The sequence below is a fragment of the Falco punctatus genome (assembly GCF_963210335.1).
Source record: "Falco punctatus genome assembly, chromosome: 9".
In the NCBI taxonomy this organism is placed as follows: Eukaryota; Metazoa; Chordata; class Aves; order Falconiformes; family Falconidae; genus Falco; species Falco punctatus.
Genome location: NC_137589.1, coordinates 1,289,303 through 1,310,661, shown reverse-complemented (window position 1 = coordinate 1,310,661; position 21,359 = coordinate 1,289,303). Strand labels below are relative to the sequence as shown.

Sequence of the window (21,359 nt, the reverse complement as noted above, 5' to 3'; positions counted from 1 at the left end):
GTAGCAAGCGCCTTGGATCACTTGACAAGCCAAGGGTGTCTTTTAGACTACATTTTGAACCACTCAAATTGTATTCCTGCAGATCAGTGTGCTCTTCTTTAGGCACAACTTTCCTCTTCAGGAATCACAGTGTTTAGAAGGTGGCAGGGTCATGTTTAGATGGAAGCACCCATGTTTCCACCAAACCTTTTAGCACTCATTAAGAGTTTTACTACCAGGACTTTTCCCCTGCGTCTACAATTTGATTGGGTAATCATTAGCTACGGAGTATCTGCTTTTGTGTAACAGCAGAATAATGCATTGGTAATGCATTCCTAATGTACATCTTGGAAATAAGTGTAATAAAACATAAAGACAGCATCTTCCGAGATGTATTTTATACATCAGAGATTCATCCAGTATAAGAAGCCACCTGTTTCTTCATTGCTACTAATGAGAACGCTCTATCCCCCAGCTCAGCATTTCAGTGAAAATAAGGATTTTGCAATAAACATCAATTCTAGCACAATATTTTATATGAAATCTCAAAAGAAAACTCACTCTAATTACGGTTATCAAACTTTCACTGAAAGTATTTAGCGACCAAGTTTCATTCCATATTTGAGTTTAAATAGAGGCAAATAATCACAGGGCTTTAGTTACTTGCTGCAGCTTCCAGCTTGCGCTTGTGAGGAGGATCCTCGATGATCCGGTTTATGTCGCCGCGGTGCTTCAGGTCCACCGGCTTCTCCCAGACTGACAGCTGCATTGTAGGGTTGAAGAAGAAGACCCGGTCATCTCCAGTCCAGACTACACACCTATTCCAAGTGATAAACTATGCTTAGATAACATCAGATACACCCACGAACAAGAAAGTAACCCACAGCTGGCTCATTGCATCTCTACCACGCGTGGGTGAGGCTCCCCTTGGCCAGACCCTGCCAGCCCACACCAGTCACCTTGGCTGGAGTGGCTCTTCCCTTATCAATAAAATGTCATAGGAATGGTCTAAACAACCCCCAGAATAGCAGCAGGTGAAACGTTCTATCACGGAAGGGAAAAAGAACCAGGAGAAGAGGAACACTGTGGTGCTCACGGCAAAAGGAGCCACAGGAAAATATACGTCACATTGTAAAGCTGTGGCTGAGGCAGCAAGCAGCAGAAGCCTGGGCAGCGGGGCTATGTGGCACGGCCTCGATGCCCACAGGCCAGGGCTGTGCCTGCTGCTGGCAGGCAGCCACGGGAGCCTTACCCAGCTCTGCTGGTAGGAGGAGATGTAACCACAGCATCCCAGGGGCATCCCCACAGCATCCCCAGGGCATCCCAGCCGGCTCCCACTGTGCTCTGCACTGGATAGGTACAACTGGCCACCGCAGAAGCCTGCCACAAAACTTTAGGTTGATTTTTATGGGATTTGATTCAAATTTAAAAAAACACGACCAAGTGATGCCATGCAAATCGCAGCCTTTCTGCACTGGATAGGTACAACTGGCCACCGCAGAAGCCTGCCACAAAACTTTAGGTTGATTTTTATGGGATTTGATTCAAATTTAAAAAAACACGACCAAGTGATGCCATGCAAATCGCAGCCTTATGACTTGGTCAGTTAAAATATGCATGACTGCAGCTTAACATTTTATCCTGACATTAATTTTAAAACAGCTAAAATAATATGAAAATAAGTATCACACCATCCTTAACAGACATTCAAAAACCTCAAGTTGTACTTCCCTAAATCTATGTGTAAATAAACAAACAGAATATCAGTCTCAAGCCCGCCCTTCCTGAATCGTAATGAAAACTAACACACATCAAGCACCTACTCCAACTCCCTCACACACACATACACTTATAATGGGAAAATGTTGGTGCCTCTGAAGCATAAATACCTGGAAGGAACAAATTTTATCATTAGAAGCTTTGATGATTGTTTTTAAAAGCAGGGAATAAAACTGGTTAAAAAAAGGTTTGGTCTGGGTAAAAGACTGCAAATACAAAAAAACCGCTCCATCACTACAGTGTACTATAATAAGATAACCGACATACCCTGTGCACCGCTGGTAAGTCATCACCATTGATCTTGCCCAACCATGCAATGAAAACCAAGCAACCTCTGTATGAAACCATGGAGGGAGCTGCAGGGCGCCAGGAGCAGCTCGGTGTGTGTTACTGAGCCTGGACATCACAGTAAGTACGTTCAGTAGAGTTAAATGTTCTCCCTATGAACAGGAGCCCAAAACTGGTTGTACAAACCCAGCTGTGGACTTCAGTCCTACTTAGACCTTATGGAAGTTTTGGCACCCTGGATTCAGTGACACAGTTGTGATAAATTTTGTTTACTTTAATGCACAAATATTTTGGATCACAAAACCGCCTCGCAAATCAGATGCTCTAATCCTGTTTGGCAACAGTTAGGTATAGTTGTGACTTCTCACTTTGTACCTTGGAGCTACAGGAACTTCTGTTCTCCCAGAAACATGGACCCACCAGCTCTGGGCCTCTTCTACAGAACACACCAAGAGGGACTTCTACAGGAGCTCTCCCAAACCAAGAGCACAGTTGTCCCAGAAGGAAGGGGGGAAAAAAAAATTCAGGCATTTATGTGAAGACAACACACTTAGCCGATTAATACAAATGGGTTATTGTTATGTTTTAATTTAATACTCAAATTACAGTCAGGACACAGGCTCAACCCTGCCCAGGAGTAAACAGCTGCTTCGAAATGCCCCTTGCCGTAATTTCTTTCCTTGGCAAGTAAGCACACCACAGAATTTGAACCACTTGGGGAATGAGTAGCAAATGATGGTAAACGTGAAACCAGCACCTCACTCGGGATCTGCAGTGCTACCCCATGCACACAGGACTCTTGAAGACATTGCAGCCAGTGGGTTTGGAAATGTGTGGTTTGTCTCTGTTGGTACGCTGCTGTGCTCACTGCTCCTCCAGCCATGCGCACAGATGTTGATGGTGCTCATTAATCACTGAGTATCGCTAGGTCTTGCGTGTTATCACCACAGGTTAGAAACTCTGGGATCCCTTGTGACACCTCTTCACTTTTCCATGACTAATATAATTTGACATTTAATTTAAAATTAATGTCCCTTTCCCCGAGTAACATGTCACCTGTTCCTCTGGTACAGTAACGGTTTCAATTATCCACAGGGGATGCACGGTATTTTGTTTCAGTCACAGAGCATAAACTGGAAATGCAGATATTTTTCATGTTTCCCTTTAGAAAATTTTAACTTAAAAATGAGTAAGGGCACAAGGTGATGATATTAGGTTGGTGGGGTTTTTTTTATTTCATAAGGTAGATAAGGTCTGATAACTTTCCTGAATATTTCTCTGACATTAAGAAGTATAGTCTACCTAGTCTGACATGTGCTTGGTGATGTCACATCAACCATGGGTCCAGCAGGAGTAAGCCACCCTATGGGTTGAAGTAAATTCATGCTTTTTTGGACTTGTGTTGTATATGTAGTTTCAACCTATCAGAAAAATTCGTAAACTGCTTGAAGCACCCTACAGGTATGCCCCATTTTCCATCAAAATCCATGGGACAGACAAGATGTTGTCAACTCAGAACACAGGAGAACTGTCAGTATGAGCACTAGGCCCCTCTCCCTCTGGTCCCAAGGAAGAGATCTGGATGCCTTTTCTCACACCTGAAGTACCAACTGGGTCACTAAACAGTCCTCTGTTCAACTTCTGGAAACCCAGAAGTGTAAGGTTTCTCCTTATGGATTAAAACATCACAAGTCTGGGTCTGAGAGTGGAGGTATCAGATGCCCATTGACCACTCAGCCATTGCTGCTGGAGAAGAGGGGGTGCCGTGAGATCCCTCTGGGGGTACCACTGGCTAGGGCTCTTTTCTGTAGGAACAGATTAAACCACAACCTGCTAATGACACCGCTGAACTCAAATGCTTCCTCTGCACTACGCCACGGAGTAGCAACTGTCAAGAAGACGACTGATATACATTGTGTATTTATGATGTTGAAATTAAGTAGGACATCGGACTGTGCTTATAACACGGGCTTGCAAAATGGCACAATATGATAATGACAAATAATGGCTGATACCTATGTGGAATGCCTTAGCCAAAGATCTCATAGATGTCAGTCATTAAGTATAAACTAATTATTATACGGGTAAAGGAGGTAAAAATTTCTTCTAGTCAACCGTTTGGGACAGAAAGTTTTTATCTATTTAAAAATGACATGAGCTTTAGTTACCCAGCATGTAGTTACCTGAACAGGAACGTGGTCAGGAAACTGGATTATGAGACAAAACCTATTTTCAGCGATACAACCTGAAATCAACACCATTCTTGCAAGTCAGCAAGTCACCCACTGCCACTGAAATAACTAGGAGATAAATAGGATCTGGCCCTACAAAGCAAGAACGTTTCTTAGGGATCTTGTAGTTCCTCTCTGATCCATCCAAGCATCATGCGCGCCCACAAAACCAGATGGGGAAACCATTGGTTGCCTCCTGCCAGACCCGATCCCCAGCTGAGCCGGAGCTCCGCAGCAGACAGCCCTTACCTTGCAGACCCCAGGGAGCTGGTTCACGCTGTGTTTATACCTACCCCCCCACATTTTCCTTAAGTACATGATTAATGAGGGACAGCTCCAGTGGAAGCTGGAACAGGAACCCAGCATTGCTACTTAACACCCAGGGTAGTGTATTTTCCCCACGTACCAGAGCACTAATGCGTGTTTGGCCAGGGAAATGGCACTGATGAATGGCTTCTAGCAGGTCTGATTGCATTTGCTTACCATGGTGATCCTGGCACTGGAGTGGATGCCACGGGCTTGTTGCCATTGGATGTGCTGTCATCCTCATTTACTAGTTTGAAAGAATGACCCTTGAAAGACAGATAGAGATTAGTCAACAAATACAGCTGATGTAGATGTTATTGTTATACAAATTGCTCACTCCCTTTAACTGGAAGTGGATCACCCTTACTGCCATTATTCCACACATGGTTTTATGAACAACCAGATACCTTGAGAACAGCTCAGATAAACAGGAAATAATAAAAATGTCAACCCACTTACACCAACAGCTCACTTGGGAGAGCGGGTCTAACTCTGCACTGCCATAACGAGGAGAGCCGGCTCATCAGAAATAATGCGTGGGGAGTGATGCCCATCCTAACGAGGGGTGGGCAGGAGGGTGCTCCCACTACGGCGTGCCTCAGGCCCTGCGCACAAAGCAGCTGCACGTGCAGGGGATGGTGGGGAACTGCCCAGGGAAGGCCATGCGTGGGTGAGTGGCACACATGGCAACAAAGCACTTGTACCAGCTCTAGTGCATAAGGCAGTGCGAGAACCAAAGGGAATCACTTGCATTGGAGCAGCTGAGCGAGCCCAGGGAGCACATGCTGCTCCATAGAGCTCAGCACCTGTGCTGCCATCACCAGCTGCTTGCTTCGCAGCAGCTCTAGGACTTCCCAAAGACATAATAACACTGGCAAAAGCAAATGTCCCTGGTTTCAGCCAGCAGTAACCTGCTGAGATGGAGGGGAACCTGCTACCTCCATCAAACCCCCCTGCAACAGGGCTGGGTTGCTCTGTGTAAGGCTGCCTGTACAGCTGGAGCAGCAGACAAGGCGGCAGGGCTGTATGGTACCGCTGACAAGTACAGGCGGTGTTTTACCAGCTGAAGAACAGCTATTTATTGTAGAAGCTTACGGAAATGAACTGCGAGGGGGAGGTGTGGGGAGGAAGGAAGTGATCTAGCTCAATGCGGTATCAAAACATGAGAAGCACGTACTTAATTAAAAAATAATAAAGCATATGTTCAGCGGTCTTCATCTTGAAAGTATTTCATAACTTAAAGCCCTACGGAATGTGCCTGAGTACCGATGCAGCTGCAAATGTGGGGAACACCTGCAGCGCCTGGTAGGCAGGGGAGGTTTGCTTTCAGAGAGCCTGAAGAGAGCAGTGTGACAGGAATGTGCCAAATGAAAATAAACGGAACAGTAGCTCAGTTCACGGGTCCTCCTCCTGCAGGACAGAGCTCCTGCTGCAGAAAGCATGTGTGCATAAAGCAGAAGCGCGGGGGAACAGACCACATCTGCTCCAAGGTGGCTTCAAGCACCTTCCGCACTGCTGCTTTCTGAGCCTGGTATGCTCCTGCACACCCCCGTACTCAGATAAAGTTTTCCCTCTTTAGCTTTAGCCATTTTCACAATCTCTGCATGAGCGGTGCAGAAACCAAATATTTCCATTGATTTCACAGAAGCCAGGAGTACAATTTTGGTCCTTTTCCTTTATAATCTAGCCTTTTTTATAAAAAACCTAATGAAGTCACACACATATAGTATTACCTATCTGCAAGTTGCACATACTATTTGCTACCCATTTATGTTCACCTGACAGTTTTATTTAAGGACCATGCAATGATCTGTAAAGGAGGGCTACAGAAGCACACAGCATTTTAAATTAGTAACACCAAAAAGGTGGGGGCCATTTTCTTGCCATCTTTCTTGCACCTGGGGCTGGTGTTGCGATAAGCAGCACAACATCCAGCCAGGGGATCCTGCCCTGAGCAGCTGACCCAGCTCCACAGGTCCCTGCCACCACAGCGAGACAGGGAGAGTCACAGATGCTCTGTTTCTGCACTTCCAACTTTTCAGTGCATTAATTTTTTTTCCTGGGCTGTGCTGCACCTCCACATTTGCGCACGCACCACACACCCCCCATAGACTTGCTTCTCCTCCAGCATGGGCAGAAAACCAGCCAAAAGCATCCCTCCTCTGATACTGACACTACAGCGACAGAGCTCCTATAAAGCACCAAGATAAATTAAATAGATAGCTCTTTAAAATTGACTGCAGGAAACAATCGCCGTATCACTAACGCAGCTCTAGCCAGAGGACAGTCCTTTATCCTGACTGATTCGTGCAGTTCAATAGTTTAAAGAGGTTTTTAAAAGAAGAAAGTCCATCGCAGACCTTATCACCGTCGCTGTCCACAGGGGTACTCTTCCTCTCCGTATGTAAAATCAAGGTCTGTGGGCAGGAGGATCTACTCGATTCTTTGTCATTATCTGTGAGGGGAAAGGATTTCGTTTTAATGTGCAATAAACGCATTCCCGATGTGGCTCTTAGACGCCTCTCTTCACCTCTTCCTAGTCACTCACTCCTTTATTTACACACATATGTGTAAATAAATAAATAAAGCTAATCTCCTTGCTAAATATAATGCTGTATTGTAATGGGACACATTCATATACTTTAGCGTGAGGCTTTAACCACACTGAGCGTTTTGTCCTGCTTTCCCTGAAACCAAAAGTGCTTTTTTTCATGGGACATCAAGGCCAGGTTGGACAGGGCTTGGAGCAGCCTGGGCTGGTGGGAGGGGTCCCTGCCCATGGCAGGGGAGTAGAACTGGGTGATTTTTAAGGTCCCTTCCAACCCAAACCATGCTGTGATCCTGTGATCCTGTACGCCCCAGGGCACAGCTGCCCCTCGGAGCAGCAGCCCCCACCCAAGGGGCACAAGGCTGGCCAGCCCATTCTCCTCCCCGGCAGGAGACACTGGTGTGCTCTGGGTTAACCTCCACAGGAACCACCGACCAGTGTTTAATTGCATTTCCACTGGAAGCAGTGGTAAAAACACATTCCCCTCCTTTACAAAGAGCTTCATCCTGAAACGCTAAGCACTAGAAAGTGTTTCCGCTGGCTACAAAATGTGTAAGTCTTGATAACAGAGGAGCCATAAGGGACAGTAAGGAAAGACAAAAAGACAGCAGGTATGAGACACAGACCCAACAATCAGAGAAAAGTCGTTTTCACAGTAAGAAATATTAAGACAGACTTCTTTTTTTTCTCTTGTCCTCTTAAAACATGTATTTAGCAGTTTGAGCAAATGTACTCTCTAGTCACCTGACCCAGCCTGCCTGCAGCAGGGAGGACAAGGTACATATATTCTTTGTAAAATAACCAGTCCCAGGGAAAATGGATGTAGCCGCCGCCCCCCCCACCCCCCCACCCCTGCCTCATTCTTCCCAACCACAGCCATTGCTCTGCTCGGGCAGAACAAAGCAGTGACAGCAACGGCTCCGGTGGGGAGCAGGTACGGCCAGTGACACGCAGCTGCCCAGGCTACGTGATCTGGTGTGTTCCTCCTAGAATGAAAGTCTACACACCGCTTTCCACCTGCAAAATTTCTACCCGCCTGTAAAACTTTAAGACAGAGTTGAACAACAAATACTGGTCATATTTCAACCTGTTTATGATAAAAACCCCACAAGCAATGTATGATCGTAACTCAGCAGTCCTGTGCCTGTAGAGTTCCAGCACAGCAGTTAAATTGCCAAACGAGGCTCAAACCACTTGGAAATGGGGACCACAGCAATCCATCCCTGTCAACATGCATGGCCCTGCACCCATAGCCCCCTGCCCTGGTTTTGCAGGGAGGCACCCACCCTACACCCAGCACTGTGCACGGCCGTCACAGGCTCCTTGGAGAGCTCAAGTGCATCATACACTGCAGATCCGGGCTGGTACCACCAGTATTTAGAGTGCCGTAAGGAGGGCAAGCCATGACATACCTGACCCCTTAACCGTCTCAAGAGTCACGGAGCACTTTCTGTCTGCTAAACAGACTAAAACTGTGGTACAGTAGCTTCAAGAAAATATTTGCAAGCACTGCTTTTTGAGGACTGCGTATTATTTAGTAGATTCACATGTCAAAATACTATTCAGTTAATTTTAAAATTACTCAGACTATAGAATAGACACACACGTAACAGGAGCTACCCTGAGGAAAAGGCAGAGTCTCAGCCATTTGACTCTGCTTCACTGTGGAATACATCACAATAAGAAAAATTTAAATACATGTTATTTTTCACAGAAGATGACTTACTCTGTTTTTATGGGTAGCAAAAAAGAAGATTTACAAACCATAGCAATTAATTTCCACATTAAAGGAGCTAGGAGGAGGGAGCAGCTAATACATATCAAAAAGGGTGTCTCTGTCTTTCTTCGCTAGACATCTGGTAACCCGGAATCAAAGCATCAACAAGCATGCTAGTCTTTAAATGCAGCAAAGCCACACCTGGCTTCAGCCTGCCTGTGAGCACTCGCCTCTGCCTTCTCCTGCTGGGCTTCTGGAAAGGTGAAGGGAATCCCAGCAGCCTGCTGAGGAAGGCCAGGGACACTGGAGGGATGAAGCATGGCCCCTGGAACTGTGGATGACCAGGCTGGATGGGACTTGGAGCAACCTGGGCTGGTGGAAGGTGTCCCTGCCCATGGCAGGGGAGTGGAACAAGATGGTCTTTAAGGTCCCTTCCCACCCAAACCATTCTGTGATTCTAAGATACAATATGACCCTGCTGGGACCAGCGCCGTGAGCAGCACTGCCATATGCGAGCACCTAGAAAGGCCAGAGGTGGCCACTGGCACTGGCCAGCGGTGGTACCAGCCACAAGGCAGCCCCGTGTGAGGAAAGCAAACACAGAGAAAGGGCACCCCACAGCCGTGGATGCTTCTCGTACTCACTGCTCTGAGGTCTGCAGGCAGAATTAGGGCACCTCGCTTAAATTAAATTCTGCTAATAAACTCTCCAGCTCTAAAACGTGGCAGAAGACAGACAACATGCAGTTTCTAACCTTTTTCATAAAGGTATTTCATTATCTTGCCCTGCATTTTCCCATCACTCCGACTCTCCCACTGCTTTCCCCCAGGAATATCCTTGGTGGCTTGCTCTGTGCTCCCGTGGCGTGCTACGAGCCAGCCCTCAGGCACTGCCCTGCGGCACAGCAGGCGCCGTGTGTCCCATACAGCCTGCCTCCTTTCTGATGGGGTTTGTAAACCAAAACATGAGCCTGCTTTCTGGAAATATCTTTGTAGGGGATGCAAGGAACCTTGAGACATCCCCCTCTGCAGCAAATGATCCTTTGCAAGTCATTGATTTTGCAGCAGTTTAAAGGCAACTGGGAGAGCCTGGCTTTGGGGTGGCTTTTGCAGGCACGCAGCCGGCACCAGTGCTGGGCGCAGGCACCACGGCGTGCTGGGAGCCTTGGAGGGCAACACTGTGGAGCGGCGCAGTACGTCTCAGCGCTTCCAGCTCTCGACTCTTCTGATCTTGCCATGATATAATCCCTGAAGCAACAAGTCGGGAAGGCCAATTAGCTGCTGATAAAACAGCCACAAAGAAATTGCTGTTCAGATTCTGTCACTCAAACTTGGAGTAGCTGGACATGGAGTAGCTGGACATGGAGTAGCACACTTGGGAAACGATGCTTAACAGACCTGGGACTGATTTTGTTCTTATGATTTGTAGGGAAATCACATCTATGCCTCTTCCAGCTCTGCTGCTTTCTCTTTCTAACTATTTACCTACTCTGAGGAAAAAAGTCTTTTATTATTATTAGAATTTTGATTCTTTTATAGTCTTCATTATCACATTGTTTCAAAAAGGTGCCAAGACCTTTCGTTCATGTATACGCATATCCATACACGCATGAGGAACAAGAAAACACATTTCCTTAGTTTTACAACCATTAATACAGATATATAAATGCCAGCTGGCAGATTTAAACACACTGTTGGACATGCAAAATTCAGCAGAGGATTTCCCCACAGCTGACGCTGAAGAAATGAAATAGGGGAGAGAACCTAAACCACACTCGCACAGCTCCAGGAGCTCCATTTCGATGCAAAGGAAGGTACGACATACGTCATCATTGCTTTTGTCACTGCTGCTCTTACCCTGCTTTTTAATACCTGGAGATTGGCTTGAAGTACAGAGCGTGGACGTGCTGGTGTGGGGAGGCTCTAACGCGGGGGAAGCCGTTCTCACTCCTGTTTGAACTTTACACATCTTTGGAGTGGAGACACTCTGTGCTGCAAATGCCTGAGGCAACATCTTTTTTCCCCTCCTTTGAAAAGCTCCCTCACAGCATCTGAACAGGAAAGGTGAAGCCCCAGGGAGGGACTTGGGTGCTGTTGCTTTTGCTCAAAATACAGCATCACCAGCACAGCACACGTAGGTGAACTTCTGCAGCATGCAGTTCATTAGCCATTCACATGGGAAATATACTTCCACAAAATTTTGGACAGTCAGCATACATAAAATAAGATGGAAATATCAAAAATTAAAGTAAAATAAGAAAAGAAAGCCCTGAAAGTCATTGTGCACATCAGGAGTCATTTATTTTTATATCTGTAGTTGAACACTGCGACTGTTTTCTCTAAGTATATCAAGAGAAAAATAATTCAAGCTTGTGCTTTCCCCATGGAGCTCAGGGGTGCCCAGGTGTCCTCGGGGCAGGGAGCACTCCCCGGGCTGCAGCTCGCCGTGCTCAGGAGGCCAGCTCCCCAAAAGCAAGGTGGTGGAGCTGTGAGGGCAGAGGTGGGTGGAGGGCTGTGGGGAGCCCGTGCTGCTGACCCACAGACCCGCTCTGCTTTCCAAGGAAGGAAGAGTTTCCAAGCAGACCACGTTAGGACTTCTTAGAACATTAAATATTTCTTCTCCTCTGCACACGCTGGGAAAGGACAGCCAGCAAGATGCATGTTTACCCTCCATTGGCAACTGGCGCACGTCTTTGCTCAGGTTTACTCTTTTCTCATTAACTTTTCCCCCCACTTTTAAACTTAAGTGCATCAAATAAACTGCAGCTTGACAATTAAGCTGCCAAAATGTATTTCCAACATATCACGCACCATTTTTTGCCCCTAAACTTAGCAGTGTAATTGCTAACGATGTGCTCTTGCACTTGCTGTAACGCTGCCGAAGGATGCGCTGGAGATGGGATGATAAAGATGTCTGATTAAAGAGACTTCTCCGAGGCTCCACAGCAGGTAGAGACACATGAATAATTCACAGTATGAAAAGCAAAGGTGAAGTAGCAAAAGTATCTTGGGTATGTCACAGAGGATGTAGGTGTATGATCATAAACATCTTATTAAAAGTAATATTAGAGAGAGAAATGGGGAGTGAAAGAGGGAAGATTGATTCATGCCATGAGAAACTATGGACAAGAGATAATAAAAATTTGTTCTGCAAAGGTATTTAGAAGCCAAATCTCCATTAATCTCGAAAGAAGTTTAAAATTTTGATTCTAAATGTTTCCAAGAACTGGATTTACCTCAAGTGCACACATGTAAACACTGAGTTTTTTATTATCCCAACAGTATCTCTGCAGGTCAATTTTGTCTCTCCCCACAACCTTAATGCATTTGGTTTCCCGATTAGCCTGAAGACTGTATCCAAGTGATTCACAGTTCCTCCCCTGTTGCTTCTTGCTCGAGCCAAGTGTGGGATTTCAGTGCTAGCTACGTCAGCCAGGTCCATGCCCCGCTCCTGCAGGCAGGGACCCTGCCTTCAGCCCATCAGCACTGCTCCAGGGAAACAGATCCTCCTCTGGCCCACACACTGTATTTCAACCTTTAATTAGTGTCCATTTTCTGCTTTGAGCAGTTTCACCGTACCCTGCCAAACGCTTTGTCTCCTCTCTTAGCACAAGCTTCCTTGAGCAGTGCTTTTTTTCTTCTGCAGCAATCTCTTCCCACTCACCCTTTTATTTTCCTGGAGATTTGTAACGGGATCAGTAGAATAACAAGGACAAATGCCTTGTCTCCTGTGCCGTACCACGGGCTGTATGCCTGGGGGCAGAGTTCAATGACAAACTCATTCTGTCGTAGGACTTTTCAGACACGCAGCTAACACTGCCCAACAGATGTTATTTGCCACTAACCTGAGAACACTTTCTTTGTTAAAGAAGGAAAAGGTGAAAAAAACCTACAGGCATATTCCCTCGGGTACCACGCAGCGCAGGCAGCGTGCCATCCCCACCTCCCAGACTGGCTCTTGCATTCGTTTCCCCTAGACTGGCAGAAGCAGGAGCATTGTTATGAGCACCGCTGCCCACAGAGCAACACCAGCTCCCACCAAGCCAGGCACAGCACAGCGCCTGCCTTCATTCGCCTCCTCCCTCCCCGAGCTCAAGGCAGCTGCTGCCACATGCTCATCAGAAGGGTATTTCGATCTGGTTTTGCATTTCCCCCTCATTTAAGCCTTGGTACCATTCCTCAGCCTCTCTCTCCAGCTGTTTCTGCATCTCTCTGAGGCTGGCCCAGGCCAAGCCAGGATCTGAGTCAAAAACCTTCACTGACTTTTGCTGACCTTCCTTCCCCTGCTCTTCTCATCTGATTCTTTTTAAATATCAAGTTCAAGATCTTGGCCTTGATCTTCAAGGCACTTAATGGGCCGAGTTCTGCGTATCTACGAAGCGATGCAGAGCTCTGTGAGGGTAGTAGTTACAGCTCCACCCCTCTTGTACTACAGTAATGCAAAAAAGTCAGAGCTGTAGTTAATACTGGACATTTCCAGCTTCCCATACAAAAATAAATGCTTACTAGAAGCCAGGACCATTGCTTTTTTTTTTTTTTTTTTTTTTTTTTTTTTCCTCCTCTGGCTCCAGAAATACAGAAAATGTTATTATTTTTTTCTTCAGAGGAAGGCAGATTTTGTGTTGTCATGAGCAAAATCCATCTGCGCCAAGCCTCGCTGAATACCCAATTTTTTGTTTAGAAACCAAGTCAAGGAAAGGCTTATCTATATTGCAAAATGAAAGCATGCCTGTAATGCTATACAAAGCATAATCCTGCCACTGTATAGTACTGGCAGCAAAACATGGTGGCACAGGTCTGTATGCATAGGTTAAAGCACTCCACATACTAGATGTAAGATGCACAGCTTAATATGTTAGTATTCCAGCTGTCCACCCCAGTTCTTTCTTAGAAACAACTACCCCTGTGCTTCAGTGCTCCTGAGCTGGAGACACTCAGTGAATTTTTAAAAGTCCAGGGCTTTTAAATAACTTAAACCAAAACCAAACAAACAAACCCACCTAAAACCCCCAACCAACAAAAAAACAAACAAACAAAAAAACCCCAACCAAAACACCACAGAAAACTTGGAGGACAGTATCTTCTTAAACCACCTCTCCACTATAATTGTCCACCTGGCCAGCACTGGTGACTCAGCAGGCTGGTGTGCTTGAATTTGGTACCCAGGCACGAGAGGGTCTCAGCACCAGGACCCCCACCTCTCCCCGCAACCCGGCCCACCACCAAGCGCTGTCTCAGGGCCAGGACACCCGCAGGACTTCATCCCATCCCAGTGTCTAACAGCTTCCTAAAGGGCACGTTGGCTTTTCTGTAGCACTTTGAGGTTGACGGGTAAAAACACCTTTATTACTATCATCTGCTCTTAATTATGATTCCTGCTTTGATTGCTTTTTCCACTAGAGATAACGATAGTTTGTAGCAATCTATAGAAAAGAGTGCAATCTCCTCAAAAACATCAAAGAAAAAATCCATACTGTACTTGAATGGAATTACCATTTCTCCCTTAAATGTAATTGGCAGCAAATCAAAGACGACAAAAGGAGGAAAAGCTCTCTCCTTTCAAGAGAAAGCAGGAAACAAAAATATAATATAAAACTTATTTACATTACTTGCATGCATATAAAAATGCAACAATCGCTCTTTCAAAGTGACTGCCTCCCAACTGCATAGCCACTTGATTTAGACATCCCACTGACCAAACGTCGTGCTGGCCTCATCATCGAAAGCCACCTAGTCATCAGAAGGCTTTATACAGGTAAATCCTTGTTCAGCATGATGGATAAAATCAGGAGTGTTTGTGTTTTCAAGTCTGCCAGTAAGAAGATTATGAAATATACTTGATATAAAATATATTAGAAACCACAGTTTCAGCTTTCAACAAGCAACAAGCTGCAGATCAGCATGACCCCTGCACAAATCTTCATCTTTCTGTCCCTGCACACTTTGAACAGTTTCAGTATTTCCTCCCTGCTTCTGACAAGGAAGCAAGTCAATACAATTCTTGGTGACTTTAAGGAGGAGTATGCAGGTCTTCAAGCACTATAACTGTACAGATGATAAAAGAAGCAGGTACTTACCAAACGCAAACAAAACCAGACAAGAAACTAGAAACTGAAGTATGTCAAAAAAGATCTGTATGAACTTCCCTTTGAGTTTAAGATGTCTCTGTCATAAAATTTTCAGCATTTTCCAGACTGGAATACTCAGTAACACAAATTCAATCAGAGCATCTTATTGAAGACAGGTATGGCAGCAGGCAGACCTGCTTCAAAGGGAGCCTCCAGCCCCGCTTATAGATTTGCCTAGCACAGCTGACCACAAAGTATTTTATGAAATTTTTATCTTAGCTGAGGGTAAATCTGGTGAGCCTGAAGTACCCACAAAAGAAATGGCTTAGCTGGACAAGTGAGAGCTTCTACACTGAAAATCCGTACATAGAATCACAGCATGATTTGGGTTGGAGGGGACCTCAAAGCCCACCCAGTCCCACCCCGTGCCCTGTGCAGGGCCCCCTCCCCCCAGCCCAGGCTGCCCCCAGCCCCATCCAGCCTGGCCTTGAGCACTGCCAGGGATGGGGCACCCCCAACAGTTACAAGGATGTTCCTTTCTAACTCTTTGGCACCTCCACAACGATCCTAATTCCCAGGTGTGAGGATCAGATAAATTACGCCTGAACTGATACATAGTAATTCCTGATAAACACCGGTTCTTGCCATGGAACAGGGCTGGGAATATTTGTTGAGGGCCCCGCAGTGCCGCACAGCTAGGGGGGCTTGCTGGCACCCCCCTCCATGGCTGCAGGCACCCAAGTCAGGCAGAGGAACAACTTGTCCAGCCCCATCGCAGCATCTCACCTCCATTAACAGAGCTCCTGACTTCATAATGACAGTGTTGTTAAGAGGAAAGGCGTTCCCAATTTCCTATCAAAACCCAATCATTTTTTATTGTGGTTTGCAATGTGGATATATGAATCTGAACAAAGCCGCAAGACTTCCTCCAGTCTTTGGGAACAGCATCACCCCTTCTCTCACAACACCACACACACATTTACATGACAGTAAATAAACCAGTTTTATCCCACAGTACAGCGTAAAGCAGCCTCGGAGGCTTCAGCCAACGAGGCTTCATGGAGCAACTATCCAAAAGATAACCACATTATCACTGCAATGCTTGTGAATACCACTGGCATGGGACATGAAAAGCCCAAGGACGTTTCAGAAACTTGCCTTTTGTATCATCAAATGCAAAGCTACTGCCAACTGCCAGACCGAGCAAACAGGATCCGAAACACTCTGAATACACTCGTAATTAGCTAAAGCAAATGTCATAAAACTTGAGCCAGTTTTTTAAGGGTCTCCCATTTCCATGCTGTATGGAAAGCATGCTTCAGAATGAAATACACAACACGTGCTTCAGTAATATAATCAGTATATAGAAACAAACACACCTGTTAATGTCTGATCCATCAGATTGGTTGCCATGAACGTCACCGCTGGCGCAGCCACAGCAGTTACCCGGGTGACTTGTGTCGGCATCAAAGGACCCATATGAGCATCCACTCTGGAGGCAGAACCTGGATTCAAACCATAAGGAAACCTTTTTTGTTTTTTTTGCCAGTAAACAAAAACGCCTTTAAAAAACTCACTTTTCTCCCAGCTGTATTTCACAGAAGGCTCTTTTAACCTACTGCTAAGCATTACTCCCTATTACCTACCCTTTTGCATGGTTAGAACGCTAGGGTTTGTGTTTAGTTGAATTACTGGTCTAGTCTGGCCACATTATCCATTCATTCTCAGCAAACAAGCATTGGAGGAAAACATAAATTAATAAAAATGTAGCCCCCAAAATAAGAATTCCCAGGGATACATTAACGCTTTCAGAACAGATGACAAACAAGATCAGTTTTCTTATTTAAGATGAAATAGCACACCTCCAGTTTCTACTGTTATTTATCACAAACTCTTCGTGTCCCGCCCTATCCATGGGAAATTATTTTGCTGATAATTTAAACCAGAAGCTTTATCCAAGGGAATCACAGTCGGCTCAGACGATTCACAAAACAGAAAACCACTAAATTGCTCATATATGTTATTCATGATAAATTAGTAACCAGGGTCTGCTGCTAGAACTACATTAATTAAACCAGGCTACCTTGAGAATCCTGGAGAATTTCTGGCTGTTGTCGAATTTGACAACAAACCTTGAGCATTAGTTTCCCACTAACTCTGTGCGCGACCTTTTTTTTTCAGAAACTGAAAGACCTATGCCACATCATCTCACTTCAGACAGAAATTCAGGTGTCCCATTAGCAGTCTCCATACCCTGTTTACAAACCACCGTTTCAAAGCCCAGCTGCCAGTGGGGACATATCCCTAGTTTAAGGCAGACTCTGGGAATAACATCTTATTTCCCAAGCATGATCCAAGCTGCAGAATTCACTGCCCTTTTGTTTCGCTCACTATTCTTGTGCTATCAAACAGCCCTCATCCCAGCTTCCCTGCATTTTGCAGTAATATGGATCATTTCTGAAACCTTCACTCTGTTTTGAAAACTCACCAGCACGCTATAAACCTTTTCATCAAGTTTTGTTCGGTTCCAGGTGCCAAAGCAGATTATGAAACGTAACTCTCACCAGCGTGGGGGCACTGGTCGCTTTTCTGAATGCAACTCTAACGGCATTTTATCATGAAAAAGGTCACTTTCTCTTCTTTGACACTGGAGCCTTGGCACCATCTGGGCTGGCGCCAGCAGGAGCGGGTGCTCTCGCGCTGCCCGGGCTGGGTGTCAGCCAGGCAGGGCCACCGGCCCCTTCCCACCACACCTGGGCATCGCACCCGCTTACTGGCTCCTGCAAAGGCGTGCTGCATCCACAGGGAGGGCATTTTGGCAACAATAGTAAAGATAATGCTAATTATGCTAATGAAGCGTGCATTTTGCTGTTAGGCAGACATATATTCTATCGACTATAATCTGAATTACCCGTATGAGTAAAACAAAATGCGCCTCATGAAATTCACAGTGATTTTCCCTCTTCCCTCCTCCAGCCCCTTGACTTCCACCCCAGTGACCAGGTGACAGCAGTGGAAGCCATAAACTCTCCAAGAAAAGACAAATCTGAGTATTTTGTAGTAGATTCTTCAAATGAAGAAGGAAGTAGAAATTGGGACTAGAGAAAGCCTAAAGAAAACCCAGTTTACACCATTTAGAGACTGCCCGGCAGCAAATCCATCTATTTCTGACTTCACCCTGGGGCCCGAAGCCCAGAGCTTTCTGCAACATAGAAAGGTCTCTCTTGCAAACTAACAGTGAAGCTAACAGTGCCATTTAAAAGGATTTCTTGGTGGTCCAAGCGATGATAAACATCTGCTTTTACCCAACGGGAAGCAATAAGTCCACAATTACTACTGCAACCGGGAAAGCCCACATCTTCTACCCGGACCTGGTGACATTCTCTACAGAAATACAATTCCAGCGATGGTGGGGCTGTTTTCTTTCCTAGCCAGCATGTTTTCAAAGCTGCCATTTTAATGCACTTCTCTTACCATCACGTATGTGTTCCTGAAGCAGGCTGGAATTCAGGCTATCACTGGACTTTGTGGGATCCATTCTCATGACAGGTGAAGGGCAGTTTAAATCGTAGTACATAATTTTCATCAACTTCCAATTATTTAATGATCTTTTACAACAACAGAAATGGATATAAAGTAATAAATCTTATGAAAAAGATAACATTTTATAAAATTAGAAAGTCATATTCATATAAAGGGTTATCACAGCTAAAGAACTACTCGGGGAAAAGTAAAGCTATGCTAACAATCTTAGGGAAAAGTAGGTTTGTGAAGCTTGAGGAGTTGGGGCCAGATTGTCAAGTTCATTGAATGTTCAATAATCTATCTGCATAATACCAACTTGTTATGAGCCAGGGTATCTTAGCGACATTACTTGGTAAGGGATGATTTATTAATTTTAAATGTAAATCAAACACCTCAGAAAACCATGATCCCCATCCAGCAGGGAAAAAGAAACAAGTTTCCCAACGTGCTGAATGCAACAAATGGGAGGACAGCTGCAATACTTCCAGAGGAACAAGGGGAAAAGGATGATTAGAGCCAATCAGTTGGGGAGGGGTTCCCCCATTAACCTCCTCTTCATCTCCTCCTCTCAGAGGACCTGCAGACCCTCACAACTCAGAGCAATGCATGAACAGAGCATCACCTCTCTTCTGGAACTGGCAGCATTGTTCAGAGCAAGCCCTGAACTCTGGGCTTTGTGGCCACAGGGTCAGGCCTCAAGACAACTGGAAGGTCACCTTTGATGAGTATTTTGCAAACAATCATCTGCACCGTACACACAGGAACATTTTCCTGTGCATGTATACGCACACACAGAGCAAGAACCCACAGCCCCACAGCTACTGCACATCAGTATATCATATCTCTATGTTTTTATTTTGTGAAAATCTCAAGAACTTTAGAAGCACATTTAGTATTTTTACAGGCTTCTTCCCACCCTTCACCTGCACCTGGCATACATCCCTCCTAGGCCCAGGATTAATTAGCAAGCCACTGTCATGCCAGCCAGCTAATGGAAGGGGCAGAAAAGAGGGAACAAAAGGACAGTGCCAATGCTATTTCATCCTTCCGGGCACAGTGGAGGTTCGTACAGGACAGAGAACGGAGAAGACAACATGGTCTTAAGGCACACAGAAAAATATATAAACAAACCATGGATTTTCTTAAGCTGTCATGTGTATGTGCTTGGCCAGGCATGATGCCCCATCTGACCTGGTGAGTGAGAGCCCTCCAGGGACCTGTGGCAGTCTAGAACAAAGCAAAATGGGTACCAAGTGATGCTCCTAGATTGTTAACATCAATGGAGCAGGTGGGAGAGGAGAGACAGTACAACAAGAGCTCTGTGAGCCACTAACTGTCCCAGCTAAGCAGCCCTGTGCCATTCTCCTGGTGGTCTCCTCCCCATGATAGCAGAACCGGCTGCTGACGATGCCCCCTGCAATGGCAGCACAGGCTACCTGCGGGGGCACAGGGAAGATGAATTGCAAGCAGTGGCAGGAAAAACACCAGAAAAGGAAACATTTTATTATTTTTCTTTCTCTTTTTTTTTTTTTCCCCTCACCCCACCATTAAGGCAGGATAAGAGAAATTCCTGCAAGACACGATGATGAGCATGATAAAGAAATTACCCTGCAAGGTACTATGATAAAAGCATACTTGGTTTGAAGAAAGAATGATAAATAAAGCATTTAAAGAAGAGGAACAGGTCAGTGTGATGTTTGTTGTGCTACCTACAGCACAATAATGTAACTGGAGGCACTTGTAACTTGGCCATCTCTAAACAAGACAGTGAACCATTTTCCAGCTTGAGACAATGTTCGGACCTGAGGCAATGACAGTTTTTTTTTCTGCTTCTTTCAAAGCCCCTGGCAAAACTATTAACTTTCATGAGCTCTCTGGATATAAAGAAATGCTGAGGAAACATCAATTCCAACACTGAAATCTAAGGTGCCTCTGATTATATGGAGCAGCCCATGCAACAGCAACTCACAGCAGCCCCTCCAGTTTTACAGAGATGCCCAGCAGGACACACACATGAATAGACTGAAATTCTGATTTCCATACCCTTGGAGACCATTTCTTAAGCTAGGATTAATGTCTGTAACTTAGATGCACATCACTACATAATTAATTCCATTAATATTATTTTATAGAGCAAAAGTTATTTGGTTTTCTTTGGCTTTTCAAATTAATTTTAATGCCAACAAAAAGGACACTTTCATCCTATTGCTTTCTCAGGATCGCAGCATGGTGGGGCCTGGAAGGGCCCTCTGGAGCCCACCCCGTCCCACCCCCTGCTAGAGCAGGGTCCCCCAGAGCAGGCTGCACAGAGACGCGTCCAGGCGGGTTGGGGTGTCTGCAGAGCAGGAGAACCCCACAGCCTCTCCGGGCAGCTGTGCCCGTGCTCACCCTCACAGCGCACAAGTTCTGCCCCACGCTCAGATGGAAGCCCCTGTGCTGCAGCCTGTGCCCGATGCCCCTTGTCCTGTCGCTGGGCACCGCCGAGAAGAGCCTGGACCCGTCCTCCTGGCACTCGCCCATCAGAGTGATCAGAGACAGACTGAAATGGTATTTCATCATCTAGTCTCGGTGAGGTATGTGCACATGAATACCTTGCTACCTACAACAATATACTTGGAAAAGGCTATGCAGCTATTCTGAATTTATCCGAAATGACCATCCTTAAAGATCACGAATCCAAAAATACTAGAGAGAGCATGACTGGGAACCTCCAGTTTGTGCTTTAAGGTCTACATCTACAGAACCTGTGCCACCAAAAAGGCTTGGTCCACATCCCCTTCAGGCTGCTGAAGGTCTCCCCAGGGGACAGGCTGTCCTCGGCCAGCTCCACACTTTGTGAGCAAGCTCTTTGAGAAACGCTGAGCTGATCCACAACCTGTCCCCAAGCATGAGCAGGCATCACAACTCACACCACCACCA

At 45.7% G+C, this 21,359-nt stretch overlaps 1 protein-coding gene across 2 annotated transcripts in view; it reads right to left on the bottom strand.

Moving 5' to 3' along the window:
• TCERG1L (transcription elongation regulator 1 like) overlaps positions 1–21,359 on the bottom strand; it is a 160,046-nt gene that overhangs the window by 81,851 nt on the left and 56,836 nt on the right. For both annotated transcript variants that reach the window (XM_080403427.1, XM_080403428.1), the window contains exons 5-8: positions 16,295–16,420; positions 6,944–7,038; positions 4,761–4,849; positions 643–797 (exon numbers count right to left, since the gene is read on the bottom strand). In XM_080403427.1, coding sequence (XP_080259553.1) covers positions 643–797; positions 4,761–4,849; positions 6,944–7,038; positions 16,295–16,420 — 465 coding nt within the window. The remainder of the gene's footprint in view (positions 1–642; positions 798–4,760; positions 4,850–6,943; positions 7,039–16,294; positions 16,421–21,359) is intronic.